This window comes from Emys orbicularis, chromosome 4 (assembly GCF_028017835.1).
Source record: "Emys orbicularis isolate rEmyOrb1 chromosome 4, rEmyOrb1.hap1, whole genome shotgun sequence".
NCBI lineage: Eukaryota > Metazoa > Chordata > Testudines > Emydidae > Emys > Emys orbicularis.
The window spans coordinates 141,358,660-141,383,337 of NC_088686.1; the positions used below are offsets into that span (position 1 = coordinate 141,358,660).

The 24,678-nt window shown below is 51.4% G+C and overlaps 1 protein-coding gene across 1 annotated transcript; it reads right to left on the reverse strand.

The window, feature by feature from the left end:
- Positions 1 to 492: 492 nt before the first annotated feature.
- ETNK2 (ethanolamine kinase 2) lies at positions 493 to 16,515 on the reverse strand. Its single transcript, XM_065404097.1, has 8 exons — positions 16,078 to 16,515; positions 9,553 to 9,812; positions 8,361 to 8,498; positions 5,980 to 6,122; positions 5,752 to 5,835; positions 4,227 to 4,402; positions 1,288 to 1,361; positions 493 to 565 (listed from the first exon to the last, which is right to left on the reverse strand). Exons 1-8 carry the CDS (start codon positions 16,513 to 16,515, stop codon positions 493 to 495), a joined length of 1,386 nt encoding a protein of 461 aa, XP_065260169.1.
- Between the last annotated feature and the right edge of the window lie 8,163 nt (positions 16,516 to 24,678).

Below are 24,678 nucleotides of genomic sequence, written 5' to 3' on the forward strand. Positions count from 1 at the left end.
AGGATTGACCAAGCAGAATTCCCCATCCCCTGTGGAGGATGTGACACCAAACAGCAGCACGGTTTGTTTCGGTAAAGCACATACCTGCCGGGTCGCCCGGCCCAAGGAACACAGCTCCAATCTTAAGGCGATACTAATCTGCAAGGCAGTCCCGAAAGCTTTAAGTCCAGCTGAGCTCATGGCCTTCCTGAATGTCTCATGCTCCAGTCTTGGAACCAAGTGTCTTGCCAGCAGCCAAGTCCTGTCATCATCCCCCGGAACAGCACCATCAGCAAAACCAACGATGGGGCTAAATCCAGAGATGGGATAACTGTGCTCCAGGGGCTTCGTTTAATCTTTGGCTTCCCGGAAAGTCTTCCTTCCCCTTCCCCCTCTCCCTCCAGACTATCTGCCCCCTCCACTAGCCGGTGGCCGACTGAGGTCATGGCAGCAGCCGACCTGTGCAGGAGAAAATAGCTGGGAATCTTGTGGACCTGAAGCAGCCTTGAGACGTCATTTTGGCATCTCCAGAGCTGTCACCACAGACTTTGCCTTGAAGTACTGTTTAAATCTTAGCCTTGCATACCTGCGAAGAGAGAGAGATCGAGATCTTACACAAGAGAGTGGGAACACCTGACTGCCTCAACCCTGTCGGCACTGCAGGGATTTCCCCTCACCTCCTTTCGAGGGGGAAGCCCACGGCCTTGCTTACTCACGTCTGCTGCAAGGAAGGAGAGGGGTGATTTAGGGTGTGGAATAATCTCCCCAAGGGGGAAATGGTGGCATCCTGATTGCTTGAGCTGTTTAAAACTAGACCAGGTGGGGAAGGAGCTAGGTGGGATTTGAGAGAGAGATGGCCTGCCTTTATTCTAGGAATTTCTGGTCCAAACTCTGCAGGAGATAACAGATCAAGGGGCAGCCCAGTCTTCCTGGGGCTCACTGCGTTCTCCTGTGCTGCAGCAGAACGCTGATACACTGGGTGTCCATAACACCGTGGCAATCTGGGGCTGGGCTACGTATCTGAAGAGCCTGCTGCAGCTCGGGCTAACAGAGGTGTGTCTTTTAGCCCAGGCTGGAGCGGCACTCCTGTTAGGATCCACGGGTCCCAGCGTCGATCCTGGCCGTGTTACACATCCCATCGCACTGCACCACCCCACGTGCTCTGCCCGGGTGCTGCCATGACCCATGGATCCAACGAGGACCTCAGCGCTGATCAGCCTGGGCACGGAAACAACAGGGCAGCCTGCTCGTGCCATGGCAAAGGGGAAGCCCTACCCACCACCAGCCCTGCCGCAGGGGCCCACTCACCTGAAGAAGTTAAAGTCTATGGTGGAATATTTATCCTGGATCAGGGCCCAGCATGCCCAAAGGAAATGAGAGGCCTGCAACAGAGAGAAGAATCAGGAACCTGCCTACAGCTTCCCATACCACTGTGGGATGATAAAGCCTCAGTTCTCTCAGCACTCGGGGCCAGATCCTCATCTGGTGTAAGTCCTCTCCACTGGCTTCAGTGAATCTATGCTGATTGGCAGTCAGGTGGGGATCTGGCCCATGAGCTTTTTTGTGCTAATGAACAGTCAGCTCCTGTCTTATTAATTATTATTTGTGTGACGTTTTTATGGAGCAGAATCCCACTGTGCTTGGTGCTGTACAAACACAGCACAAAAAGGCTGACCCCGCCCCAAAGATCTTACAGTCATAAGTAAACTAAACGTTATCCCCTTCCTTGCACGGGGCGGGGGGAACGGGGTGTTACCACCGGGTCCCTCAGAGTGGGACAGCCTTGGGTTTGATCCATCCTTGGCTGGCAGCACCTGGGTGATGGCACCTCTAGGTTGATCCCCTGCCACTGCATGTTGGAAATAGCAAGAGCCTTTTCCGTAACGTGTCCACCGTTTCGGAGTTAAAATACAGGCGACTAGCTCCACAAGCCCTTGGCTTCCTTATCACAACGGATAGGTCTGAAGTTGTTTACAGCCTGGCTCCCAGCTAAGGTAAATTCCCTTCCAGCTGCTCGGTTCAAAGGTTGCTGTAGCAGCGCCAACAGGGTCAATGCTCTCTCTGGAGATTTTATGTAAGTAACCTTGGCAAAGTCAGATTTCCTTGTATTCCAGGGCGCAGCTGGCCTTGTCCCAGGTTCAGGCCAACAGGTCACTGGAGTCCTTGCTCACCTGTTATCACCCCATCGACCTACAAAGCGTATCGCTCTTTATTTTGGCCTCCTTCTCTCATGGAAGATGGGGACACATCTCTTCTCCAGCTTATGAGCAGGTGGCCACCTGTGCAGAACTTCTTCCTTGCTTGATCTCTCCCAGTCTTGCTGCCATAGAGGACAGAAACTCTGGTCCTCGGAAACTATAGGCCAGAACATTTCTCAGCTGGTGTAAATCAGTGCAGCTCCACTGACTTCACCCGTTTGTACTTGCTGAGAATCTAAATTTCCAGGGTTCCACATGCACCGTACATTCTGCAATGCTGATCCTGCCCCACATGCTTGGCTGACAGCCAGTTTTCTTGGATTCTTGCTGTCCGGAGGGGGTGCACAAGATAATGGCTAACATGGCACCATCTGTCCATCAGCCAGGCAACCTGAGACCACCCAGTCAGATGCGTCATTAAGCCTATGCTCACCAAGGATCCTATTTTCAGAAGAGCTCCGAGCCAGATTTTCAAGTGCTCAGCACCCAGCAGCTCCCATTGTGACCCTTATGGCAGGCTATTTCAGAGAAGCCCCGCCCCCCATGTGCAGTTCTCTCTCAAAAACCTGGCCACTTATTTTGGTGTCTAAATGGGTACTTAGCTCTTTCAGAAATCTGACTCAGAGTCTTGGATCCCATGTAAGCTCTGCTACTCCTGGGATAGTTCCTCAAGCAGGGCAGGGGGAAGAGAGAAAGCCACCCCCTGCCTGGCCTGATTTCCCTCACTGCCCCTCCTCAGTGGCAGGAGAAGAGCTGTAATTCAACCCAGAGCCTGATCATGGCTTCTGGGGGCCCTGCTCTTTCTCGCAACTCTGCAAACCATAAAGCAGGCCCCCAGGCTCGGTTCACGGTCCAGTGTTGCCAACTCCTGTGGTTTTAACAGCACTCTTGTGATAGTTGGTGGGTTTCTTAAAACCCCATCAAGAGACTGCATGGGAATCTCAGCTTTCACTTGAGAGAGAGAGAGAGAGAGAGAGAGAGAACGAACTTTCTAGCCTCCTGGTTGCAGAGAAAAACGTGAAAAGGTGACCTGAGCGTCAAAGCCACTCTCATGATTTTTGGAGTGCTTGAGGCTGGCGATGCTGTTAACCTCTGAACAATGGGTACCTACAAGGTGTAAATGCTACACAAGGTGGAAGGCAGTGAAGAACCATGATGGCTGGGGGGGAAAAGCGATCAGGGAAGGGACTCTGGCTGCTCCATCCAGTGCTCTCTCCCACTGACCACTCTGCTCAGAGTCAGTTGTGGCATTAGGTCTGGATTCGTGAGGAATTAAGTGGCGCTCAGAGCTCTTGGCCATCTGACTCCTAGAGAGGATCTGCCTTATTGTCAGAGGAACTTAATAACATGAAGGACTTCCAGGTAGGTGGGCAGACTCTGCTGATGTACATAGGACCAGGTCTCTAATTGCTCTGAACACACCACTGGGCCTAGATCTTCCAAAAAAAAAAAAAAAAAAAAAAAATCGACGTGTGCCCAACCTGCTGAGCTCTTTAGCAAGATCTGATCCATCGCGTCTGTTCCCGCTCTGCTTCCACAGCAGTTCCCTTCCCTCCGCTGGAGAACTTTAATTCTGGGGCTTCTTGCATCCCCCTCTAAAGAATCTGGTGCTGGCCATGGACCATTAATCTAGTCAGGTACGGTAATTCCTATGTTCCTTTCATGAACAGTGGTGCTCCAGGACCATTATGCCCGAGTTGGTTCACTCCTGGGCCTGGGACTGCAGCAATGTTAAACAGAGGGTGGACACATAGGCACAGTGAAGAATTTCAGTGTCTTTGAGCCACTGGACCAGATCCTATTTCCTCTCCCTGTCCACTCCTGTAACTGGATCCCAGAGTGCATTTCAGGGCTGATTAACTCTCCCACCAAAGAGCCCTGGGACTTGCCTGTCAGAGAAGAACACGCTCCAGTGGATGGTAAATCTCTCTCTTCTATTCCCCAACAATCTCTTCTCCCATGGGTTCAGTGTATTCGGAACCCCTGCCCCAGCGTGCGTCACCTTCTCAGTTCTGCCTCCTCCCACCACCCCGCTGGGCGCCCACTCACTAAAGCAAACTGGTTCGCTTGCACGTAGAGGGTCTCCAGCTCCTTGTCAGAGACGACTCCCCCTCCGTTTCCCTGGTTCTCCCGGCTCAGTTGCTTGTAGGCTTGCAGGTAGTGCCTCAGCCACTGCAGCTGAGTGTCTCTGCTGGGATATAGGCTGTAATCCACCTCGTTCACCCCTGCAAACAGAAGCTAGCAATTAGGAAGACTGGAGGTGGGAGAGGAGAACAAGGCAGCTCCTCTAGGCTCTCCCAGGGCATGAGCCACAGCCCATTGAAGTCAATGGGAATCTTTCAGTTACCGTTGGATCAGCCCCTGGGAGACAAACGCTATGTAAGTCATGGGCCGTTCTAGTGGAAGACGAGTTATTGCCCCAGAGCTAGGGATGGGATGCAAGTACACTGATCCCATCTACTTGTTACAAGATCCTGTTAGCAAATGGGTCCTATCCTTCCCTCTCTGGCGCTGGGATTTTGGCCCTGAAGCTACAATCTAAATGTGATTTCCCTCTGAAAGACACTTGAGCTGATTCCTAATCTTCCCTGCACTCCATGTGAATTTTACTCCTAGAAGTTCTTCGGAGGCTTTAAAATAATTTGGAATGATCTCTGAGAAAGGCCACTGAATTAGGAAACAACAGGGTGCCATGATACATACCAAACCCCTTTTCCCCCTAGATCCAGTCCGGCCCAAACCCCTTTTCCCCCTAGATCTAGTCCGGCCCATGAGCACCCTGTCATGCACGAGCCTGGATTTGATCTCTTTTACTGTTTGTTCTCAGCAGTGACGTGCAGAAGGGGACTTAAAAGTTTCAGTGCAGGTTTGTGCTTCAGGCTGCAATAATCCTGCTTAAGTCTTCAAGGTAAAAATTATTTGTACATCTACAACTCCTTTTGTCTTCAAAGTGCAAGGAGTAACTTCCTGTAGGCTCCTTTGGAGAGGAACATGGCAGCTATTCAACCGGGCGCAGGAACGCTGCGCAGAAGTTTAGGGCTGGGAGAGAAGCCAACTGAGACCGCATTGGGAAATCGGGTACACAGAACAGAATGACCCAAACACTCTGTTATTGCCATGGCAACTTTAATGCCCACAAGCGGCCAGGATCTCAGTTTTAGATCTCATTTGAAAGGTGCCGGCAACTCCACCAGCACAATCCCCCCAGACATGGCTCTTGGCTCAGTAGTCACTTGAAGGGAGAAGTACCAAATACGGAATCACCCACAAAACTTCCTCCAAATCCTCTTAGAGGTTTCTCCTCCCAGTGCTGACCTGGTCCAACCCTGGTTAGCTTGTGAGAGCTGAAGGCTACACAGCACAAGCTGAAACGGATACCGACAGGCATAAATATAACCTGCACTTGGGGCTAAACATGGGGAGAGGAAGGAATGTTTCTTACAGTTACTTACATTAATGAAATATCCTGATCAGTTACCCTGTAAGTAAACACGGCCATAGGGAAACATTCCACCAAACTGCGGGCCCAGCTTTCAGGCTAGGGAAAGAAGGGCGGGGGGGGAGCTTGACTCACCTGCAAATTCATTAAAGTGGTTCCCAATGTCGAAAGCCTGGTAATTGTAACCGGCGTATTCGTAGTCTATGAACCGCACGTGCTCTGTGGAAGGCAAAACAGGGAATGGTTAGAGCAGATGCGTCTGGTTCTTCAAGAGGCCAGCATCCTTGTACCCCTTGGAAGCCACCGTCAGGGGAAGGGACATGTTCGCAAAGCTCGTGTGCACTGGACGGGAATGGAACAAACCTTCGGTCTCGTTGTAGATAATGTTTTTGCACAGCAGGTCGTTATGGCACAGTACGATGGGTGAGCCCAGCTGGGAGAGATATTCCTTCAGCCAGGCAACCTCTTGTTCTAGCACCTCCAGACTGGGCACTTCCTGACGGAACCTAGGGGAGAAGAGGATGTGAGGTCATGTCCACGCACAATAACCTTCTTTTCAAATGTGTGTTTTTTTTAAAAAATAATGCAAAGCTCAATAACATTCAATAACTGGAGAGAGGGGGGGGGGGGCAGGTCTCCTAGGGCAGCACAGTCTTGGAGAATCACATCTCACGGGTACTTCGTCCAGCAAAAAACCCTTTGTTCACTGGAAGATCAATGTGGACTAAACACCAGGCTGGGAGCCATGCACTCCCAAGTTCTGATGCTCAGCAGTGGTGAATGGCTTGACAGCCCTGGAGATTGGGATCCTCTACTTAGCCACAGAGCAGGGACAGATCAAGCAGCAGAAGCTTTCCCATGTTATCCTATCAACGTGCCTCCACAGTGATGTGGATGGACTCTCTCTAGGAGGGAAAGGATAATTCTCTCTCTGTGCCTCGTTGACTCTTTAGCCTCTAGGTGGATATTGCTAACAAGTGAGGTCAATTGCACTGGTGGTTATGGTGATGTAGAACCCTGTCCCACTGGGAACTAGACCAAGACTCAAACCCATCTCACATATAGGGCACAAAACAGCAACAATCGGATCAATTAAAACAGAAGCAGAAGACTCTCATTGCAATTAGCCTTCGAAGGGTTGATGTGGAATGATGGTCCATTCCTCTGAGCTACCATGGCAATCGAGCTCCCAGGCCCAGAGCCACAAGGACAATGGGAATTTTTCAAGAAATGACAGTGGCATATGTTGTGCTAATGACCTCAAGCAACCTGGTGATACCAATAAAAGAGCTAGTTAATAATTAAATCCAACTGATCATTTAATGCACTGTGTGTGCCACCTAGGTCATTCACCTTCCCTGTTTATTGGGACTGATAGCATCCAAGTAGGTGGATCCTGACGCAGATTGAGACTTCTTCTGGATCCACCCACCTGGAATGGACTAAGGCTAGGTCTACACTACAGCGGGGGGTCGACCTAAGATACGCAACTTCAGCTACGTGAATAGCGTAGCTGAAGTGGCGTATTTTAGGTCGACTTACCTGGCTGTGAGGACGGCGGCAAGTCGACCGCTGCCGCGCCGCCGTCGACTCCGCTACCGCCTCTTGCCGCGGTGGATTTCCAGAGTCGACGGTAGAGCCATCAGGGATCGATTTTATCGCGCTTCACTAGACGCGGTAAGTCGATCCCCGATAGACCGATTGCTACCCGCCGATCCGGCGGGTAGTGAAGACGTGCCCTAAATCTCCCTCAAGGGCCTTGTCTGCACTGGACATTAGATGGACTGGTTTTAAACATGCATTGTCTGGATCACTGAAAAACTGTCCCTGCCCCAGAGAGCTTACAATCTAAGTCGTCTCCACTTTGAGCGCTCCAAAGTCTTTGTCTGTGACATAGCGAAGGTCTCTCCAAGGCAACTCAGAGCAAAGGCTGGGCAGCATAATCTGACAGTTAAGTGTTGAAAGAGATCTTTCGTTTCAACCTGGTTCATTCTCCTGTGTGTTCTCGTCTACGCTGGAAAGTCTGCTTGTTGGTGGGCCCAGATACAAAGATTGGCTAATTCATAGGTCAATCTTGTAGAGTAGACAGACCATAACTATATTTAGACCATGTTTCCCAGTTGTGTTATGGAAGGGCCATTGCATGGTTCAAACATTGTTTGCTCCTTTACATGAAAAATGTCAAACCTTGCTGTAATCGTGTCAGGCTCAACTGGATTGCAGCTGGTCCGCTGACATATGTCCCGCCCGCGTTATGTCTAGTGCTCAGCAGTTCAGTTCAGATGTTCACCTTTCTTTCCTTAGCTCATGTGGTTTGCCTTCCCTGCACTTTTGGGATTCAAACAAGCCCCAAAACTCAACCAAAGCCCTCAAAATTTTGTCTTGGGTCAGAGTTTCAGAGTTGCATGGTTTCAAACCAGAACTTCGCCTCGCTTTGCCCAATCCCTGGACTGGCCTGACTCCCCGTAGCTAAGCTGATAGTTTAGTGACCTCACTGAATCTTTTGACAAACCTGTTGTGAATTTTAGGTTTGTGACAAAACCCAGCAAGGGCTTTGCCTGTTGCCTGGTTTCTTCACTCAATTTTTGCCCAGCTCCAGTTATGTCACTTACCCTTCCCACAACTGCCTGGCTGCATTGCCTGAGCCCATATGCAGGACTAGAGACGAGCACAATGCAGGTAGCTAGAACTGTGTGGATGCCCTTAGCAGGAGTCTTGTTGCTGGGTTCTCTCTCTCTCTTTACCTGGGGATGGATGCCTTGGTGATGACCTCTGTTTTCACGATGGTAAGGTACTTGTGTAGCTTGTGCCACAGGCTGGGCTTGGGGAGGCTCCCGTTGGCGTGAATTGCGTGCATTTTGGCCATTTCCCAGGCTATCAACCTAGAACAAATCACAGGTGCGGCGATAATAGGTGGCTACACTTAGAGATTCTGCCAATGGGAAATGCTCAGCTCCCTCTGTCAACCACACCCCAGGGACATCAAGTTGGGCACCCACAAAATCAGCGTCCACCGTTAAAAATTCAGGCTGAAAGCGTCTAAATTCACTCTCCGTTTTAGCGGTGTGACTTCCAAATGCTCCAACGTACCGTCTCAAAAATCTCCAAACTCACTGGGCCAAATTCTCTGCTGGTGTAAGTCTCTAGAGCAACGGCAATTTCAGCTTTGCCAACCTCAAGGATTCAAAAATCATGAGATTTTTTTTTTTAATCTTGTGATTTTCAAGCCAAATTTTTGTTGTTGTTTGTTCCTTTGATTTGCTCTCTGGTTTCTGAGCCCTCAGGTTGCAATTGCATCATGTTTTCAAGCCCTTCTCAACAACCCTGAGGGTTACAAGTTACTTCTTTTTAAATGAAAGTGGAGATTCTGATGTGATCACTTGATTCCAGCAGCTGGGGCTTCAATCAGTACACCCAAAACTGCGAGACTTGTGAGAAAACCAGGAGAGTTGGCAATACTGCTGGCATTTTACACTAGCAGGGAATCTGTTTGGCGACTGCGGTTACCAGAGAATGCTGCTGTCCTGGTTCCATCTAGGCAAATGGTATGGGAGACTTCAGGGGAACAGCCTCTGTGGGGCTGGCAATGGCTATGCATACCACCCATCCGCCAGACGAAAGGCCACTCTGCAAGAGAAAGGCAACGCCCATCCCCCTGCCAGCAGCTGCCTCTGGTAGCTGGGAGAAGGAACGTCCTATGCTGCCTCCCACCCAAGTTCCTGCTAGCAGCCCAATATGGGGCGTTGCAGAGCACGGGAGGTGTCAGGAGCCCATTCCCCGATCTGGCGTGGCTTCTTCCAAACGTCACTCCCTGCACGCAGCACCCTAAGACTGATAGCAGAATCAGGCCCGTAGCAATCTGTCCAAGTGCCTTTCCCCTCCCAAGGCAGGACCACGGAGGAAGGAAACGTTGAACAAACTCCCCAGCACACACACCTGAAGATCTGTGGCTGCTGCACATGCTCAGGTCCCAGCGCTGTCCCCTGCATGAACTCGTAACACAAGCCGTTTTGGAAGGTGCAGTAGAGGTTGGGGGCGCAGCCGTGGGCTCGCAGCACCTGGAAATTCTTCAGCTCATTTTCCCGGTCCACAAAGAGCTCCGTCTTCCTGCCGTAGACCCGCACCAGGACCGCGTCCGCCATCCCCTCGTCCATATAGCAGGCCATGAGCTTGTTGGTGATGCCGTCGGTGAAGAGCTGGAGAGGGAGGGACAGAGGGAGAGGGTTAGGGCGTGGCATGGGGAAAAGGGGCCATTAACAAGTGTGTGCCCAGGGGAATGCCCAGTGGAGAGGGGAAAAAGAGACACTAATGTATAATCCTAACAGCCCCGAGTGTAAAAAAAAAGGTTGGCGCAGGAGTCTGTCCATGGTACTTATCTGGCCGCCATGACTGTAACATGTGAGTGGCTCACACTCCAATGTATTTGACCGAGGGAGGCACTGTGGTCTAGTGGACAGAACACTCCACCCGCCTTCAAGTCCCAGCTCAATACCCAGCCTGCTTGGGTAAGGAACTGCCCAGTTCTCCCATCTGTGAAAAGGGGCTAATGAAACCGATCTCCATGGGAAAGTGCTCCGAGATCTGATGAAACGCACTATATAAAAGCTAGGCATTATTACCATCATCCTCACAGCACTCTGGCGAGGCAGGGCAGGGCTATTATTCCCATTGTACAGATGGGCAACTGAGGCCCAGAGAGCTAAGGGACTTGCCCAAGGTCACACGGGGGTCTGTGGTGAAGCAGGAAATTGAGTCCCAAGCAAACACCCTAACCATCCTTCCTCTCTTTGCCACCGTCGCCAGTCCAAACGCTGATTAGTGAACAGCGCAGACACTTCAAATGGAGTCCTAGCCAGGTCACCAGCCTTTGGCTGAGGATGGACGTTGTGACTCAGGGCACACGGGCTGAGGCTGTTAAATGCGCAGCATGGAGCAATATTATTTGAACCGTGTCCGAGGTGCACTAGACACTTTACAAGGACAGATTGCAAGTTACCGGGTCTGATTCTCCCCCGCCTTGCAACCTGGGTCATTGCTGGGGCCGTTCTGTTTTATGCCCTCTGGGCGGTGCTTGTGAATGAATGCATGCACCTGTGCACGGTCCCTGCCAAAAGAGGCTGCAGTAAGATGGGGTGGAGGGAACAGATAACAGGAATGGGACAGGGTGAGGAAAGAAGGGGTCTCAGCAGCACCCCCACCGCACGGAACCACATGGTTTAGTTAAGAGCTTGGTTACGTCAGCGGGGGCTCTCTCTGGAGACCTTTCTTGTCGGTTCACCTCAGGAGACGCACCAGTCACGGACGACATAAGTTTGGGAGGTCTCGACAGCATCCCAACATGGGCCTGTCTTGCACTCCTCATACGGCCCAGGCTTATAATTGGAGCTGGGTGATTTAACAGCAAAGCATGACACTGGGTTAAGTTACAAACCTGGGACTCGATCCCAGTTCAGTGGGGCGCTCAGCAGGGTTTCAAACCTACGGATGGGCCTGTGATAAGTTCTCAGTTAGCTGGAGGCGCTGATGAAGGAACCGGGCACAGCTGGGTGTTTTGGGCTGTTTTCCGGCTGGCGACCCAAGAGAGCTAAAAGAACCGTTCCACCTTTAGGTGGTTGAGGGCTGCGGCACAGGCTTCTGTAGGTTCTGAGCTGCTCTGTGGGCAGAATCTCTGAATTGGCACAGCGCGTCAGGCACAAAACACAGCGAGGAGCAAATGAAACAAACCAACCAACCCACCCCAGGGGGCTGAGCAGCGCTGAGATCACTGACGGCGATGTCTCTGCTGGGGATGCCTCTGTCACTACTCTGATGGCGCCTCACAGATGGAAAGAGGGTTTTGTTCGGACTTCTCCTTAACTTGGCTGGGTGCCCGAATACACGGAGTCTTCTCCCCCTCCCCCGTCCTCTCCAACTCCATGACCCCTCTTCCTGCCGATCTCTCCCGTCTATGCTCTCTCCTGGGAAGCAGAGGAAACGCACAGAGGCGTGGTTTGATGGGGAAGGCAGGCAATTCCAGATGGTCTGGGGATGGCGAGAAATATTGGCTTGATTCCTCTCTCACTCACGCTGGGGTAAAATCAGGAGTAACTCCGCTGAAGTCAGTGGAGCGAATGGAGTCAACGAGATGGGGGCGAAGCGGAACCCTTAGATTAATGCTGTTTCCAAGGGGCACTTTTCTCCTCTTCCATTTTTTAAAAGTTAGGGGAATTTGATGCTTGTGGAAGGAAGTGGGGGGCTGCCAGCTCCGGCTGCAAGCAAATGCTGGGCAAGGCACCCCCACAAAGGCAATCCTTGCAATCCACTGAACCATCCTGCTCTGGGAAATGCAGGATTGGATCCTTGGGCCTTTCAGAAGGCAGATCTGGTGCTGCCTGGGTCCAGGCCTGGGAGTGCAATGGGATGGGCAGAGTAATATTGCAGCAGTATCTGTGACACAGTGTGCTGATGAGGCCGTGGCACTCAGGGTGCAATCTGATGGTGCCTGCTTTGCCTGGGTGGGCAGCGCCCAGCATTATGGCCTGATGCACAGGGGAGGGACACCACGCGCAAAGCTGGCATTGCTCAGGCTATGCGCGGTTGCAGAAGCGTCAGCACCAAGGGCACAGCCTGGTGCCGTACCGCCCAATCTGATGCTACTCTTGTGCCCAAGGCTTTGTCCAGCATTGCCCAGGACACGATCTGAAGCGTTAGTAGCTTCGCTATAGGTGACAATATGCTTCTCCCCTATAAGTAAAAAGGAAACTGATTTGATCTTCACATGCCAGAGAGAAGTAAATACCATAAGACTCATATCTCCTTAAAGTCTTCGCCCTCAAGCCTCTCCCTGTCCTCCTCTTTTCAGATCTAATGGGCCAAATCCTCAGCTGGTATAAACCGGCCTAGTTCCATCAACGTCACTGGAACTATCCAGATTTACACCAGCTAAAGATCGGCTCCACTGAAACTACCCCCCTGCAGATGGAATAGAATAGCCCCAGGTTACGTGAGGACGAGAACAGGAATTTCCTATGGACAGGTCCCACTCCCCCAGCAGTTCTAGCTCAGCAGCCCCCGCCACTTTGGCAAACTGAACTCTGCCTCAGTTCTTCTCCATTTTCGGATCTAAAGTCCATTCAGCTCTTTCCTGTGGGTGCGAATTGGACTGTTGGTATTGATCCTCCTTGCATTCCATGACATTCATTTCAACACTGCTGATGACCTGCGTACACAGCATCTCACACCTCCTCCAGCTTCCAGGAACAAGGACAGCTGCTCAGGAGACCACCTGAGACGTTCCCAGAAGCATCAACTGCAGAGTGAACATTTACCAGCAGTGTCACATCCCCCCCATCCTCCCAGCCTGAAATGGCCAAATACCCCGCTGCGTCCATTGCCGCCTGTGGAACATGGGGATGAGTGGGGGCTGGTATTTCTGCCACAGGGTATAGGAGGGGAGTGGAAGCCAGGGCTTTATTGTGGCAATAATCCTAGAAATGCTTAGGCGAGAGCCCCAGGAGTTAGTGCTCTTTGCATTTAGGTCTTGATCGTGCTTTTGATGCACAGCCCCGAGCAGGGGGCAGCACAAAGTCACGTCACCCCGTGGTTGCATGGAGGGGGACCATGCTGCACAGAGCTTAATCCTGTCCTGGGACCCTGAGGAACAATGCGAATAGCATCATCCTGTAGGGCCGTGGTTCTCAACCCGGGGAGCCTGACTATGGCTAAGGGGTCTCTGAATGACAGACTGAAAACGGACTGAACAGAACTCAGCTATATATGCAATCAATAGATTTCCAAAGGGGTCCGCATCTCCATTGAAAAATTTGTAGTGGTCTGCAAATGAAAAAAGGGGACTAGGGGCTCTGTCTAGTGTGCCTGACCCACCGCATGGGCTCACAAAGGGGGAAATAGGACCACAACCCCTCCATCCCCTTTAGGATGTGCAGAGCTTCCCCGAGCACAAGGGCTGCAACTGTCTTAGGCCCCGTGTGTGAACTGCTCCAGAATGGGGAACGTTCTCTGCACACATGCAGGGATCAGGGACAATCTGACTCCATGGGTGCCCAGCCACTACCTCATTCCCTCTTGCTTCATCCCCTCTCACAGCAGCATAGAAATTGTTGCCCTACATCCGACCATTCATGCACACAAATTTATAGATCCTTCCAAACCACTAACTCCACTGTTCCCATCCACCACCTACCACTTAACTTACCCAACCATGCATTCCGTGTCCACCTGCCCCTATGTCTGCCTGCCCCCATCATACAACACCCCCAGACACTACATCCACCTGTACCAATCTGCCTGTTCTCACACTCATCACCCTGTACACAGATCCCTGCCCTGACACACGTACATTCCTGCCTATTCAGACATTCTCACAGCCATTCTTCACCCCAAAGTGCTCTTGGGCATCTCCGGTCTCTTTCATTGGATGGTAGGTGCATAAGTATTTAAGCAGGGGCATTTCTTTGTCGCCAACACAGCCTTAAAGATACTAGAATGCAGAGCATAGAGCTCCAACCTGCTGCAGTCCAGACAGGTCTTCAGCGCTGGATGTATTGCTCTGGCTCTCCTCTTCACACCTAAGGTGAGAGAGAAGCAGGCACCCCTCCCACAGTATGCTATCAAGCTTGCTTACAATGCCCTGAAGCTCTCTAGCATAGAATCATAGGACTGGAAGGGGCCTTGAGAGGTCATCTAGTCCAGTCCCTGCAGGGAGATGCTTTCTGCTTAGTGGCAGAGCTAGAGGATGCACTGGCTGTGGGGCCAGATCCTTGGAGACCACTGCAGTTGGGCGTAACCCAGAGCAACCTGTAGGCTCCTTTTACTTGTACTGGGGGGCTGAACAGCCTTCAGCTGACCCCAGAACTGTGTGTGTGGGCATTCGCGGGGGGGGGGGGGGGGAGGGGGGAGTTACAGCCACCTTTTCCCAGCTCTCCTGGGTCCTACACCGAGCAGACCTTGGCCACTCCAGAGGACTTAGCCTCTTATATCTGCAGTGTTGCACAACACCTAACAGCCTGGCACTGACACTATGGAACCAAAAGTCAGTGATGCTGATATGCACCAGCTAAGGATCTGCTTCAGTTCTCTCTTTAATAAAAAAAAATTGTTTTTCTGAAAATAAATAATAAATACCTCCCTCCCCCCAGTATTAACATGTTAAAAAAAAAATCAAACATAAAATAACGCTGGAGCTAAGATTTAAGGCACGCCGGCCCTTCCCTTTACGCTTACACAAGTAAGAACTGCTGTTCAACACAATATCAATGCATGGATATAAGAGGGCTGACAAGAGTCTTATTATTATGAATTCTTTGTATTATAGGTAGCACTTAGAGAGCTCAGCTGAGACCAGAGCTCAAGGTGCTGTACAAACACACGACACACAGTCCCTCCCTGAAGAGATCACAGCCTTAACTCAAGAGTCTCCTGCCTATTAGCAGCTGCCCTGGCACAAATATTTTGACACAGCTTCTTGTATTTAAATGACTCTGGGCTATTAATATATTATTAAGGATGCTCCGGGCACACTGGAAATAAGTGCACACGCTTGTATGAATACTCTATTACATTGATACTATACTAGTACTGTACCCTCACTGCACAGCTACAGAACAGTTTCATGCAGGGATCTCAAAGTACTTTACAAATATTGATGAGCTAAGCTAGGCAATCTGTCATAACTATCATTTGACAGATGGGGAAACTGAGGCAGCAAAGCCAATCAGTGGCAGAACCAGGAACAGATTCTTGGAGTCCTAGTGCCTGATCTCTGGCTCTAACAATTAGACGCCTCTGCCTCGGGAGAACCAGTATTCATAGACCATAGACTCATAGGACCTCGAGAAGTCACCTAATCCAGTCCCCTGCACTCATGGCTGGACTAGGTATTCTCTAGACCATCCCTGACAGGTGTCTGTCTAACCCGCTCTTAAAAATCTCCAACGCGCAACAGGCATTTTAGAGTTCTGCGTGTAACAGGAATCCGCTCAGTCACCGCTCAATTCTTTGCAGCCACTCTAGCGCCTCCGGGAAGGACAGGGGTGCTGAGAAAACATGCCCGGTAACATCGCTAAGTACCCCCGTTAGGGAGGAAAGACCTGGAGCAGGTCATTCAGTGCAACATTGTCCCGTACAAGGCATTTTCTAGCTCCACAGCCCAGGCGAATTTGCAACGCCCCGGGGTGCTGGAGGAGACTGTTGCACATAACAGATCTCACCATAACAAGCGGTTTCCCTTCTGCCTGGCTTCGAGAGAGCCATGGAAACCGGGCTGGAAGGGAGCTGCGGAAGGCAACAAGTCCAGCCCACCCCGCGCTGTGGCAGCACCGAGTAAACCCAGCCCTGCCCCTGGCCTCCCGGGGAGCAGCGCCTCACGGTGACACACACGCAGCCCCGGGGTGCTGCGCCCCAGGGTGACACACACGCAGCCCCCCGGGGAGCGGCGCCCCAGGGTGACACTCGCTCCCGTACCTTGGTTTTCACTCGCTCCGTCTCCCACTGCGGTCTCAGCTCCCGGATCAGCTGCAGCGCGCCCGGCCGGACGTTGTTTTCATCCACGGCGATGCCCAGGCAGCGCACGGCCGGGTAGCCACGGCGGCCGTGCAGCCCGGCGGCGGCCGAGACCTTCTCCTCCATGGCCCACGTGCAGTGCGGGCAGAGCCGCAGCCTCGCCCGGGCCAGTGCGGGAGGCGGGGAGGGGGCACCGGCGACTCCACCCCCGCTAGCCGCGGAGCGCTGGGGCAGCGGCCCATGGGCAGGGGCTGGAGAGGGGCTGGGCAGGGAGGAGCCGCCGCCGCCGCGAACCCATGAGTCAGCCCCGCCGCCTCCCCTCCGTGCCCAGCCCGGCGGCGCTCGGGCCTGCCACCATTGTGATGTCACGGGGATCACCCAGCGCCAGGGCGCCGCCATCCTGCCCCCCGGGGAGGGGGGGGGGGGCGCGGTTCGCCCTGCGCCCGGGAGCGGCTCGGCCGGGGATGAGCTCGCCTGCTCCGCCCCCAGCACGCGTCCCGCGGGCCCTGCGCACTGCAGAGGGGGCGCCGGCCAGCTGCGCTCCAGCTGGTCACGGTGCGCTAGGGCTGGGCACTGGCTGAGCCTGGCGGGAGCTCCCAAGGCCGCGCTGCTGCTGCAGGCCGGGGGCGGAGTGTGGGGCAGCCCGTGGCAGGGGGAAGACGGGGGACTAGAGACTCAAAGAGGGGTCTGGGCTCACAGGCGTAGCCCTGGGGATTCAGTGCTGGGACTGGACACCGGCTCAGCCCCTCACCAGTATTTAGGCATTAACTCCCGTCCCCCAGGGGCTTGTTGTTCAGTACTAGTGTGCAGCCTCCTGCAGAGCCAGGGCGTGCTTTGGAAAGGTCACGGCCCCAACCTGCACCCCTCCAGGCTTCTTCTGGGCCCTGCCTGTGGGGCAGGCACTGTGTCAATGAAATCAAGAGGTCTTAGGAACACTAACCGTTAGCACATTTGAAGATTCAAGGCAGGGAAGGTGACACCTTGCTGCTATTTAGGGATTAGTCTCCTTTGCCCTCTGCTGCCTATTGGTGTGGTCCAGATAGGCCTGATTATCAGGGGAAAGTTCGGTCATGGAGCAAAATAGCCCTCTCCAAAGCACTCAGACATTGGAGCCAGATAAATGGGACACAGTCAGTCAGGAAAGTCACTTTACCCTCAGGATCCTGAGTCCCCTCCACCAGCCTATAAATAGAAGGAGATCTGTCACTTTAATAGGACCCTCATAATTGCTCCAGCCATTGCGCTAGGCTGAGTTTGGCCTAATTGCCTTGTCCGTTGCAATCAGAAGTGTGAATGCTCATCAGTTGCAAGTCCCCAGTGGCTCACAGCCAGTGCTCTCCGCCTGTTGCACAGAGTGGTAGCCAGGAAATGGGCCTGTCGATTACTGAGGCCTAAGGCTCTGCTGGGGCTGTTTCATTACCAGGGCTCAGAAGGACTTTGTTTAAATGGGAATGCTGTTTTAGGGGACACATTTGAATCTACTGCCCTATATCCCCTTTAAGTAACGTTAATAGATTACAGCTGCGAGCTATAGCCAGCAACAGCCATGGAGCCTAGGTATGAAGCTTCTTAGCTGAGGTTGGAATACACCGTGACGGATAGAGGAGGCAGATCAGTCATTTATTGAGTATATTGGGCCTGCTTCTCCACTCTCCAGCTCAGGAGTAACTCCACGGAAGTCCTCCCCTCTCCCCTGGCATGGCCCCTAGAGCAAGGGCCTCGGGGAATGGGGTAGGGCTGGCCAAGCTGGGGGGGGGAGCTAGATGCTGTCCAGCACCTCTGTGCCTCCCAAATGATGCAAAGAAGTGAGAATGCGGCTCAGGAGCTGGCCTGGGGCCTGTCCGTTAAAAACCCCACCCCACCCTTTACTAGGAAGTGACTCTGCAGCCCGTCCCAAACACACTCCAGCCCTAGGACCTGGCTTTATTAAGCGTTGACATAAGCATAACACACACCTTAGTACACACCACTGCACTTAACACAGGAGCCCACCAGCGTGAGGCAACGGAGGGGGAGGTACCCCTGTACCATACAGGTACCTATCCTTTGGGGGATGCGAGCTTTTCCATGCAAATCTACTGAGCTGTAAACCATATCTGCTACTGGTTCCCTGTGCTCTCAGGAGTTAAGCTGGCCCCTAGCACCACCACCCTTTGCTCCTCAGGAGTTACCTGATCCCACTCCCTACCCTCCCTTGCTGCTGCACGGAGGCTGCTATTTAATGAAAGCAGCCGTGCGAATTGAATGCCAAGAACTGTCATTAAACCAGAGAAGCGTCTTTCTCTTGGACTTAGTTGGAGCCTGAAAGTTGGAGATCACAATCAGGGAGAACTAGCCCACGTCCCAACTGTGTACCTAAGCACTGCTGATAATTCAGTGAGCAGCTGATGAGGGGGACACAGTGCACAGACTAGGATTAGGAGCTTCCAGTAGATGTTTGCGCTTGTCACTCAGCCCGGGTGTGTCTTGGCTCCGCTCCAAGCTCAGACTTCTTTCCTGAAACACACAAATGTTGCTCTGTAGTCGTCCATATGGTTGAGTGCAGGGAGATATTAAAAGGACACCTTCCCTTTGTCTCTCCTGGGGAGACTGAAGTGAGGCTTCTTTGGACATGCACCATAGAGACATTCCCCCTCCGAATGTTAATGTTAAAACCCAAACAAACATGTCCAGAGGATACAACCAGGGCTCCTAAAAAGAGCTAAAGCACCTCTCTGTAAGCAACTGGTAGGTAAAGGCTGTTACCTGTGGTTATTTTTTTAGAAAACGTATTGCCGTTTTAGACACAGCACAACTAACTGCAAAGCTCTTTACAAACATTCTACAGACCTCCTACAAGCGTTGGCTCCTGAAAAGCAAAACCAGATATTTAAGCCCAGCCTTTCACACCCACTGTCTATGTTCTTCTGCGGTGCCCATCACCAGAGTATTGAAGCGTAAATTCATGTGAGACCCCTCTGAGGTACGGAAGCAGGATCCAATTTTAACAAATGGAGAATTGAGGCACAGATCAGTTTGCAGAATTTCACCTCCCACATAGACGTTTTGGTGCTGTTATTTGTATGGCCGGACGATGTAGAAGCCCAAGTCATGGACCAGGCCCTTATGGTGCTAGGTGCTGTACAAACACAGAAACCAAGAGACAGATTGCCTCAGAGGGTTTACAATCAGAGTAACTAAGTAGTAACTAATCTTTCGTACCTACCTGGGTATTGCTAACTCTATAGTTGTGAATGAAAGCATGTTGCTTTGCAACAAAAACGAATACAAACAAGCTGACAAAAGCTAGCGAGCGTGTATGGCTAAACGTCTTGACCCAATTATTTAAACTGATACTGTCTGTAAACATAACAGCAATCTGAAGTCGGAGAAAACAGGCAGCATGAATTTAAGACTTTAACCTTGAGCAATCACTAGTTTTGTTTATATACATACATGCACATGCACTTATGTAGCAACCGTCGTCTTTGTCATCACTCGGGACCGAACCGGGGACCTCCCGAGTTAATATACTGGCCTCAAAAGAAGCTACAGGCACAGGCCGGGCTCAGCAAACTGGGAAGAGCCAGACCTTCAGACCTATAGAGGGTATTGTTTAACACTGTCTGCATGTCCATGCTGTGAAAGGAAGATAAGTGAGGGCCTCTTTGAAGTGCTCCAGGGTCAAGCTGGGGGGGAAGCACAGATGTACTGTACGCTGCTGCTGCCCCCACACAGATGGCTTGGGCCTTAGGGGAGTCTGGACCCCCTTCTCCAGTGCTGGAGGCAATGTGGGGAGGGAGGGGAGCTCAGGTCTCCCTTCCCCTGTTGGGGGAGCAGTGCAGGGAAGGGGAACCCCAGAGCTCACTTCCGCTGCTGAGCAGAGCCGTCATGGGGAGGAATTGTGACCCCTACACACACATACACACCATGCTGCCACCTCCCCCACCACTCTCTCCTCATATAGCCCCCTACTCTATCTCCCCATCTTCTGATTCCCCCCCCCCACTGCTCCAACTCCTCACCCTGACCTCATTATCCCCTGCTCTCCAATCTCTCTCACCCATTCCTTGGACGCTCCCCCACGGTCCTCAAGACTTGCCCTTGGAGTCTTCTGGAGCGGGGGCAAGGCTGGGTCACCCCCACCTTTGTACTTCAGGAGGGGGCCACTGCTCCCAATCCAGAGGGAAGCCTTTTGGGGGGCATAGGAGCCCGGAGCTCCAGGCCAGCCCTCCACAGGCTGAGTCGGGGGAAGCCCTGCCCTCCAGTAGAAGCGGTTCCCTGTGAAGAAGGGCCTCCCCTATATGGCATGGGCCTGCTGTCACCCCCTAGTTGCAGAGGTTCCCTTGCTGTTTGGACCAGACCATATATGGTAGGATCCTAAACTGCTCAAGATAGTTAAGACCAAAGCAGACTGTGAAGAACTTCAAAAAGATCTCACAAAACTAAGTGATTGGGCAACAAAATGGCAAATGAAATTTAATGTGGATAAATGTAAAGTAATGCACATTGGAAAAAATAACCCCAACTATACATACAATATGATGGGGGCTAATTTAGCTACAACGAATCAGGAAAAAGATCTTGGAGTCATCGTGGATAGTTTTCTGAAGATGTCCACGCAGTGTGCAGAGGCAGTAAAAAAAGCAAACAGGATATTAGGAATTATTAAAAAGGGGATAGAGAATAAGACGGAGAATATATTATTGCCCTTATATAAATCGATGGTACGCCCACATCTTGAATACGGCGTACAGATGTGGTCTCCTCATCTCAAAAAAGACATACTGGCACTAGAAAAGGTTCAGAGAAGGGCAACTAAAATGATTAGGGGTTTGGAACGGGTCCCATATGAGGAGCGATTAAAGAGGCTAGGACTTTTCAGCTTGGAAAAGAGGAGACTAAGGGGGGATATGATAGAGGTATATAAAATCATGAGTGATGCGGAGAAAGTAGATAAGGAAAAGTTATTTACTTATTCCCATAATACAAGAACTAGGGGCCACCAAATAAAATTAATGGGCAGCAGGTTTAAAACAAATAAAAGGAAGTTCTTCTTCACACAGCGCACAGTCAACTTGTGGAACTCCTTGCCTGAGGAGGTTGTGAAGGCTAGGACTATAACAAGGTTTAAAAGAGAACTGGATAAATTCATGGTGGTGAAGTCCATTAATGGCTATTAGCCAGGATGGGTAAGGAATGGTGTCCCTAGCCTCTGTTTGTCAGAGGGTGGAGATGGATGGCAGGAGAGAGATCACTTGATCATTACCTGTTAGGTTCACTCCCTCTGGTGCACCTGGCATTGGCCACTGTTGGTAGACAGGATACTGGGCTAGATAGACCTTTGGTCTGACCCAGTGCGGCCGTTCTTATGTTCTTATCCTCCCTCACAAGGAACCCATCCTCACTCAGAGATACAATATAAAAGGTTTTCCTTAAGCCCTTGTCTGCACACACAACTTTGTACTGATTTAATTCAAATCACCTTTTAAATAGAGCTAGTTAACCCGTGCCAGTCCCTGCGTGGATACCTTTACACTGGGTTAGCAGGGTGTGTGTGTAGGGCAGCCCCTCGTACTCTGTGAGGGGATTGTGTGGTCTATTTTAAGCCTCTGACTCAGTTTAATTCTTCTCCAGATACTTGGATGTTGTTCCTCTTGGCTAGAGAAGTGATGTGCCCTGCCTGGAATCACATGCCCCGGCGACGGCAGAGCTGGGGCTAGAATAGAGCTCTGTGTCCTTCTGCCGGCGTCACATGGAGCACACAACTGTGCTACTCCATGACCTCACACTCCACTTCCTGGTGGGTTATCCCAGGCAGGCCACCCATTCTTCCAGAAGCAGGGAGTGCAGACACCCCCAGAACTTCCCCCCCAAGGCACTGCTTGAGACCCTCTCTGAGCAGCCCCACCCCCACCCAGCATAGCAACTGGTACAACACTCTATTCAACTCCATGGGATCCCTGAGTGACTGCCACAGACCCCTGTTTAATGCCTAGAGAGCCCTACTTGTTTCATTCCTATCAAATTCTTTAGCTTAGGCTCGTGGGAGGAGTTTGAGTAGGTTAGTGCCCCCTTTCCGCTCCCAAACCCATCTGACTGCAGCATCACCTCCATGCTATTTGTACTACAGAAACAGCTACAGCCCCCAGCGCAGCTGCCCTGTACAAGCTCATAGGAAGAGCCGTTCTGTGACCCAAAGAGTTTCTCTCTCATCTATTTAGCTAGTGAAGGGTGGGAGAGAAGTATTATCTCCATTTTACAGGTGGGGAACCGGGGCCCTGAGAGACGAACAGCCAGATTTTCAAAAGAGCCCAGGGCGCTGTAAATCGGACGCTGCGCCCCTTTGAAAATCGGGCCCTGGCTGACGTACGGGAGGTCACCCTGCGCGTCTGGCCGAGCTGGGAATTGAATTCAGGGCTTCTGCTGAGCAGCCCAAAGACCATTCTTTTTCTCTAGCCCCGTGTTTCTCCGTTGCTGCATTGTGATCCCCAGGGGGTGTAACAAAAACCAGCCTGCGGGGTTGGGAGAGGTTGAAAATATGAATACAATCCAAAGCAAAGAAAATCTCACTCCCCACTCTCCGCAGCCCCACACGCTTCATGGCCATGTATTTTCTGTCAAACTCTGGAAACGCACACACACAACGCCGTTATGTAGGCACGAGCACACAAGAATGATACATCGGTATCATTTCAACAGGACTAACTTTTTGTTTTGATTTTGGCCACATATACTAAGTATCCGTAATGTGTTTAGATTCAGTGCCAGAGTATTTTGCTGCTGCCTTTTCTTATATTGTGCATACACTGAGGGTCTGTCTACACTGCAGCTAGCAGTATACCTCCCAGCCCAGGTGGACAGGCTCATGGTAGCTTCACTCAAGCTAACACGCCAAAAATTGCAGAGTGGCTAGTGCCTCACAGGTGGCATTACAAGCTAGCCACCTGAACTCAGACAGAGAGAGTTGGGCAGGCTTTGACTCCAGCGGCTAGCCTGTGCCATCTCCCAGCTGCAGTGTCGACATACACCTTGTGTCTGTTATGGTAAACTCGGATAAAGAAACACTTGTTATGCTCTTAAATCCGTTTGATTTCTCTTGCATCTGCAATAACAAACAACATCAGTTCAGAGTCCTTGTTGCTTTGAGCCTTTGTTTAATACAAAAGGTCATGGAGTAGGCAGGATTAACACAAGCTATAAATATATCATTAAACTACACATGAATTGCTTTTCTACCACTCAAAAACAAACAAACAACGTGGAAAAGTTTGACAAAACACTCAGCTGTTCCTGGCAGGCAGCCATCGGCTGGTAGCATCCCCAGTGTTCTATCCACAAGTCAATTGATTGTTAATCATTTTAACTTAAGACTGTTACCTTAAAGTATGCCTCTGCTCTGAGAAAAATGTCTACAAATGACACTCGGGAGATCCATGTTTGTTGTGCTGATTTGGATTTCCAGATCAAATACACTCAGTTTAAAAGATTTTTTAAAAAAAAGGTTTGTTGTACCTCCATTTATACTCAGTCCAACTCCACTGGAGGTAGAGGAGTTGACTTGCCCCCTGCTCCCTTAACTGAAAGCTGCATGCACGCACCCTGGGATCTGAAAGGCAAGCTGGTTCCATTTGGCTCATGAATTATGAAACCTGGCTAGTGCATAATACAATTCTGCCCTGCGCTATCCCTCTGTATCCCCATCATCACCAATGGAGTTGCACAGGTGGTGGTGGAATGGAGGGCAGATTAACATTGCTGTCAGTGAAGCGTAAGCCAGAGTACAGTTCAGCTTACTCTCCTGCAGCAGTACTGGCTTTGCAGGTCTAATAGGAGCTGCAAAACAAGATACAACTGCATATGCAACGGGGCAGCGGGGGTGGAGGGAGAGGGAATTCACCATTGCCCCGCACCTTGGGCAGTCATTTACACCAGATCAGAACTGCAGTGTGTTCCAGGGTGAGGGTCAGTCAAACCCAGGGAGCTGATTGGTTGAGTAGGAAGGAACCATTTTTTACGTGATCACTTTTCAGAACAGAAGCCCACTTTAAAGTCTAAAAAGGTTGTAAGGATTCAGGGCACCTCCCTGTAACCTACTGTTACAGCGTGGTGGGAATAGAGGCCTCCAACCTTCCACCTAGGGCCGGCTCCAGCATTTCTGCCGCCCCAAGCAAAAAAAAAAAAAAAAGCTGCAATCGGCGGCGGCAGTTCAGCGGCAGGTCCTTCGCTCCTAGAGGGAGTGAGGGACCTGCCGCCCCCGAATTGCCGCAGGTGCCGCCCCTCTCCCTTGGCCGCCCCAAGCACCTGCTTGTTAAGCTGGTGCCTGGAGCCGGCCCTGCTTCCACCTGATTTCCAGGACCTGTTGGCTTTTTAAGGTTCCAACTTTCTGGAACCCTGCAACCACTTCCAAAGATCCATGCACCAATCCGAGAGGTGCAGCTTCAAGTGAGTATTTCACAGAGCTCTTCCCTTTAATCCTGGCAGTGCCGTTAAGCATCAGCATACTAAAGGTGACCCACTAAGGGGGAATAAAATGAGCGTTTGGCTTTTTTTTTTTAAGGTTGGAAAAAGGAAGCTTGAAAG